Raw genomic sequence first — 6,867 nt, 5'->3', positions numbered from 1 at the left:
CTGAGTCAGCATGATCTCTGACAGGGATCAGTTATGCACACGACTGGGGTCATCATTAACTGATTGGGATTATAGCATGCAATGATTATTATTTGTGGCTACATGTAGCCACCTGTTACTTTCATGATTAATAAATACATCTTTGTTGTAGATTCTAAAGGGTTCTGGTGATGGTGTATGATACTCAGAATTACTGGGTTTTTGGACTTTGTCCATCGTATCTTATTCTATAAACTAGAAAACAAGGTTTGCTCCTTCTAAGGGACTCAGCAGAGTAGGTGTCTTAGCGCTGTCACCTGATGACTGGTGTTTTTTTTTTCTACTTTCTATAATGCTGGACAGTGGACAAAGTCCAAAAACCCAGTAATTCTGAGAAATCAACTCACAGATGGCTGCAAGGTTGTCAGCCTTACATACCAGCCGCCCTTTACCCCGCAGAACATTCCAAGAATATTCCTGGTACTCATTTCTGTTAGAGGCTGAGTCGACCCCAGGGCCATAGTGCAGCTGGAAGGAATAGGTAAATTGAAAAAAAAAATCCGGTGACCTCATCAGGATTCGATCCGCGACCTTCCGGCTTGTGGCATAGTGCCCAAACAAAAATAATATTTGTTTAGCCTGAAGAAACGTTCTGTGAGCATGTTCAGTTTCAGTATACTGCTGTAAATTAAAGTAATCACATTTTTCTCGTATGTTGCTTTAAATACTAAATTAACAACAGTCCACTTCACAGGAATTGTTTAGCATGTAAGAAGTGGTATGTTTTAAGTTGTGTTGCTACAGAACATGTTTCTAACATTTAAGTATAGGGTAAAGGTAAAGTTGGCCCTGAGTTTCATTAATTAAGACATATACTGAAAGCGTACTTTCTTACCGACAGGGCAGGTGGTATAATAGCTTACACTCTTACCGACCGAGCTTTCGGCACTGGCAGCAGCCATTTTGTATCAATATAGTTGCTTGCGGCTACAGTGATGCTTCATGTGACGTCACGGAGGCGATGTTGCCTACCAATCGCTTTGAGTTACCCTAGTGTTCTGTGCGATAGATATGGTGTAGCGAACGTCCAAACCCTTCAGCGGAACTTGGGGATTCTCTGATTGGATCACATTTGTGCGATTCGATTAATTGCGATAGGTGTAATATGCTTGGTACCTGACCGTACCAGATTATCTAGTTGAGGTGAGTGAGTAGAGATGGCAGTTCTGCATGTTTCTCCATCTCCTATTCCAGTTTCAACCCCTTGCTTAGTAGGCTTAGTGGTGAGCGGTGGTGAGTGAAATATGTAGGATATGTCCTCTACTATTACCGGAAAATTGTGATCTATTACCGGAAAAGTGTGTTTTGGAAATTTGATTGCGAAAAGTAAGTTGAAGGTGGCAAATAATTTTTTGTAGGCTCGGAATTGCTGGGTGTTTGGACTTGTACATTGTCTGGTATTTTAAGACACTAGAGATCAAATTCCAGTGATTGAGGATAGCTTCTTATTTTTTTTTTAAGGGACCAGAAAGTAGGCGTTTTCCCCTCACCTGAGAACGGAAACAGATCTAGTTTCTGAAACACTGTATTTTCTAGTCTTTTAGAATACCGGACGAGCAGCAAGCCCAAAAACCCAGTAATTCCGAGTGTTATGCACCGTCGTCAGAACCCTTTAGAATCAAATTTTTGTAGGTCTGTGTGTTAGTCTTTTTAATTTTGTGACCCACTGAATTAGTTCGAGAGGAGTGTCGGTAGTAGTACGTGTTCTATCCACGATGGTGTATGTGCAGGTATGCAACAGAGTAGGAACATTGTAAGGGGAATTGAAAGGATAAGAACTTATTCTTAGCCCCGTTAATACTTTCTTACACATTGCAAATATCTCTTTGGAGCCATTATCATTTATTCGAGTATTTGCCATCATAGTTCATCCATTCCTTACATATTCGATGTAGGCCTGTAAGTTCATGATTCAGAGTGAATGGTCTGTTAAGAGAGGCCCCTCATTGAACCACAACATGACTCACTGCAGTATTTTCCAGACCCAGTTTTTCTGAATTCCTCCCATCAATGCCTATGTCTCCCAAATTGTCTCTTCCTTTCCCATTTCATATTCCTTGCCCTAAATCACCCTGAATAATACAAATTATGAATGTTATGTAATTTGCTCTACCCTTCTGTTACTTTCTCCTTTGTAAGTTTCAGTGTTCATCTCAGATGTATATATTAGTCATTTGATGTGGTAATGTTATATTGTAGCATCCTGTTGCACTTTTCATTTATCGTTTATTATTCAGTCTTACCTGCAACACCAAGTCCCACAAAACTTGTTAACTTTAAAAGTTTTGAAGTTCACTACATGTTTCAGCCTAGTATGGCCATCATCAGGCATTAAAATCTTTTTGATTAGGAAGGTGCTGTCTTCTGTTGTTACCGTATATCCAGGTTCCTTCAATGAGCTTGTATGTCAGTAACATGTGTGAATTTTCTGTTAGAATTCATGTGTGTTGTTACTATATATGCAGGTCCCTTCAGTGAGCTTGTATGTCAGTAACGTGTGAATTTTCTGTTAGAATTAATGTGTGTGAAGTTCTGTATATGTTGTGTGATTAGTTATTTTTGTACTTACTAGAGAACTTCACATACATGAATTCCAATAGAAAATTCACACATGTTACAGTAACAACGGAAGACAGCACTTTCCTAATCAAAAAGATTGTAAGGCCTGATGATGGCCATATTGGCTGAAACATATGGTGAACTTTTAAACTTTTAAAGTTAACAAGTTTTGTGGGAAGTGGTGTTGCATATAATACTGTGAATAATAAATGATATTTTGTGTGGCAATTATTTGGAACAATTACTGCAATAAAGAAACAGGCTGGCTGACTGGTGTCTGTTAAAAATGTGTCTTAGGTACAGAGAAAAGAATGAACCCCAGTTTAAATTGTACATTACTGTTCCCTCTGTGTAGTGTGTCTTGCAGGTGGTAGTGCCAGCATTGAATGAAACTTTTCTGTTGCCTGGTACAGTTTCAGTCACATGAATAGCTGTGGGTAATTAAGTCTCTTGTGAGTATGGTATTGGCAGGTCGTGACTTATTGCACACATGAAGCCTAGCACCAGAGTACTCATAGTGCGGAGTTTTTTTTTCTTGTGTTTCAATGTTTTTATCTTAGCTCTTGCAGATGGTTTGTTCTGTGCTTAGTTTGTATTCCCTAACTTATGTTGGTGCAGGTGTTCACATATGGACTACCGCTATTGATTGGGCCGAACTGAGGTTTCACCTAAAGATGGAGACAGAATCCAGTCTCCAAAACCTTGTGTTTCAAATAAAAACAGGATAGTGTTTTAAATGAAAACAGGATGATGGATGAAGTCCAGAAATCCACCTGGATCAACTTCTCATTCTTAACTTGGGTCCATTTTTTCAGGCAACAATGGCAACAGATTCAGACAGTGTGTATGAATTAGTCACACAACTCTGTGAGAAGATTATGAAAGAACATATCCCTTCACATTCTTTGGAGCACCACGGCTCCAACAAAATTGTGAAGGGTTTGCGAGCTCTTTCATATGCAGTCCTGTTGAACAAGTCTTACACATCATGTAAGTAGTAGCTTGTGATCAGAATAACTTTCATTTGTTAATTTTAACATTTTCCTTGTGTGCATTTCTTGTAACTGTCTGTGTACATTTTGTCGCACTATGTTAACTCTTTGACTGGCGCGAAGGGTATTTAAATCCCACCCCTGTCCTGGCAGGCTCTTTAAACCTTATGTCGCTAAAATGCATGTAGTTACTTTTTCCTAAACAACTTCAACAAAAATTGGTTTTTAAAAACGAAATTTTCAGGAACTAATTAAAATACAATATTTTATGCAATAAATGCCTTTCCATACCTCTTTATTAGTTTTTCTTCGTGTGATAAACATTGAAACATGAAAGTTTGCAGAGAGCCACACCGCAGCATGCACACATGATACTTGTTTCTTTTCTAATCTTGTGCTTAGCACTCACGCGACACTTTCTCAGGGCACCATTCTTCTTGTTACTGGGAGGAACATGGACCATTTTGTGAATTTTCAAGCCACCCTCTAGACGATTTACTGGCTCTTTCACTGGTGGTCTTTTCAAGGTCGAGGGCGGAGGCGTGACTGCACTCGAGTCTGACGCAATAGATTCGTCATCCACTTCATTCCTTGACTCTTCTCCCTCTCCACCCTGTTTGTTTGGTTCAGTCATTTTTCTACACAGTCCAATATAAAATCTTTGAATCTGTAATTTCTCTTCTTGTATTTTTCGTTTGTTGTGTTCTTTTTGAATAGAATGAAACTATTCAACTGCAAAGACCGGTTTTGTCCATACCATGGGTGTGAAATAGGGGCCTAGTGGACAAATATTCTTAAATTTCAGGGCGTTTGTCGATTCCTGTCATGAACACAATTCCTAAGTATGTCCAGATTTCATCTGATGTGACATAATTGTAATTGTGTTTTCGAGAGTGAGGAGCTGACTCATGTGTGTTGAAGTGCTGGTGAGCATAGCGATTGGTTTCAGTTGTGATGTGATTTACCAAGTCGTCATCCAGAAAAAATTTTAATCCATGAAAAGGGATGCATTTTATGTGTTATATCAATTTTGATCCCGAAACTATTAGCAAATGGAAATATTGGGGGTACAATGTCTCCGTACGTTCATGAGATGGGCGTGTCAGGCACCGCACTCGTGGTAGGTAAATGTTCATGATTACTGTCTTGTGGATCATTGTCTATCACTGTATTATTGTCACTATCAACTTCATCCAATTCAGGAATCATTATTTCATCGCCACTTTCATCATCAGAACAAATCTCGTTCATAACATTTTCCAGCTGGTCTGTAGGAACACGAAGACACTTGCTGCAAGAAGCCATGGTGAAACTGAATGAATGTGAAATATTTTCTGACCTTTACCTTCTCAGAGGGTTCTGACAGTAATATAGACCCCCCACAAAGTTTACAAGGGTTCTTTACAAACATGCACAAAAACTATCATATATATGTCTTTGGTTGATGAGTGCCAAGAGAGCAAAGAAGGGAAGAGATTGTCAAAGCGTTAAAACACGCCAACGCCAGGGAATGGCTGGCATCGTCCGGGCGTTAAAACACGCCCGCGCCAGTCAAAGAGTTAAAGAGACTTGTCTGTTTGTTTGGTTATATGTAATTAACTAATTCCATGGAGCCAAGTCCTTTTTGAGAAACCAGCAGTTGCTCAACCACTCAAAAAATCCCTGACATATTATGGAATATGAAGGTTCATTAGGGTGCCATTGGTCTCTATTGTCAGCCAGATGAGTCCAGTCGATACTCCCCCCACCTGTCCTGTTTCTCTAAGATCCATTGTAATATTATCCTCCTGTCTACATCTTCCTAGTGTCCTCTCCCATGCATGCTGCATTGATCATTCTAAATATATTTGGCAGAGAGTGCAAGTTATAAAGTGCATCAGTAATCAGTTTTCTCCAACCTCTTACCATTTTATCCCTCTTCAGTCCAAATATTCTCCTCAGCACCCTGTTCTCAAATACCCTCACTGTGTTCTTTCTTTAGTGTCGGAGAACAAGTTTTGCACCAATACAAAACCATAGGCCTAATTATAGTTTTGTATTTTTGTTTCTATTTTATTGTTTTTAGACCACAGTCAAAACAAACAGTTCTGAACTGACTGGTAGCAAGCATTACTCGAATTTAATCTGCTCGTCATTTCTTGATGAGTAAAATTTTAATTTGTTACTGCAGTTCCAAAATATTTGAATGTTACTACCTATTCAAAGGATATGTTAACTGTCTTTATGTTACAATTTTGCCCTGCATTCTGGTGACTTCTAGACCAACCTCCTTTGTAGTATCAGTTCCTGTGTGTTTTTTATGGGTGTTAGGTTATCTGCCAGTAGATTTACATCATCAGCATAGATCAGCAGCTGATGTGGCCCATTCAGTTTCAGTCCCATCTGGTTTTCTTAAAGCCTAAAAATGACATGTTCTAAAACAAAAGGAAACTCCGTGGTTTTAGTTCGCAACTATACTGACCGACTGAACAACTACCGCGTTTCGGCAGAGTTAGTGCCAACTTTAGTGGACAGAGGGTGTCACATGATCAGCACAACAAATCCCGACAGCCGTTAATTTCGGTTTTCTAGACCGTAGCCACTATTTCTTTGAAGTAGTTCCTCAGTTATTATCACGAGGCTGAGTGGACCCCGTTCCAGACCCACTACTTCTCAGAAAAAATCTGGTAGTGCCAGGACTCAAACCTGGACCTCTGGATCTGTAGCCAGGAACTGTAACCACTAGAACACAGAGGCAGTTGGCATGTTCTAAAGGAAGTTGAAAAGCAATTATGATACAGCATCTGAATCTTCTAGACCAGCGATGGCCAACTGGCGGCCCGCGGGCCGGATACGGCCCGCGACTTGATTTACTCCAGCCCCCCGCCAAGTCTCAGGTTTATTTTAAAAAATCTTAACTTCACAGCTGTATTGGCATAGAATTCAGTTTTTAATAGGACATTTCATTAGCTTACAGCATTTTGCAATTGACAGTATACGTTCTTACCGAGTTGGACAGTTCAAACTGTGTTCTAATAACTGTGTTCATGTCATGGAAATTCCAAGTCCCCCAACCCTACTTCTGTAGGGAGATGACACTGAAGGGAAGACCGTAGTGGTGAAGGATGTATGACACCTTAAAAATAGTAACCATTCCCAGCTTGCTCACGGGGATGGGATGTTCACCATTTCTCTCGGCATCCTGGCCTTTGTTAAGTGCCAGTTTTAGCAGAAATGTCTCCCAGTTAGTGCGATTTTAGAAAGTGAAGTGTGATTATGGAGTGTGAGTGTAGAACTG

At 39.8% G+C, this 6,867-nt stretch overlaps 1 protein-coding gene across 3 annotated transcripts in view; it reads left to right on the top strand.

The window, feature by feature from the left end:
- The first annotated feature begins 1,065 nt into the window (after positions 1-1,065).
- LOC111869067 (gamma-tubulin complex component 6) overlaps positions 1,066-6,867 on the top strand; it is a 55,816-nt gene continuing 50,014 nt past the window's right edge. Inside the window, exons 1-2 of one of the 3 annotated variants that reach the window (XM_023860269.2) lie at positions 1,066-1,182; positions 3,414-3,588. In XM_023860269.2, the coding sequence (XP_023716037.1) occupies positions 3,420-3,588 (169 nt within the window). In that variant the 5' untranslated portion in view covers positions 1,066-1,182; positions 3,414-3,419. Of the gene's footprint in view, positions 1,183-1,223; positions 1,366-1,624; positions 1,770-3,413; positions 3,589-6,867 lie in introns of those variants that run through there. The other 2 variants (XM_023860268.2, XM_023860267.2) reach the window with 2 other exon arrangements.

Source organism: Cryptotermes secundus, unplaced genomic scaffold, assembly GCF_002891405.2.
Source record: "Cryptotermes secundus unplaced genomic scaffold, Csec_1.0 scaffold378, whole genome shotgun sequence".
NCBI classification, from domain to species: domain Eukaryota; kingdom Metazoa; phylum Arthropoda; class Insecta; order Blattodea; family Kalotermitidae; genus Cryptotermes; species Cryptotermes secundus.
Note: the sequence above shows the minus strand (reverse complement) of the source record. Positions and strands in the feature narration are given on the sequence as shown.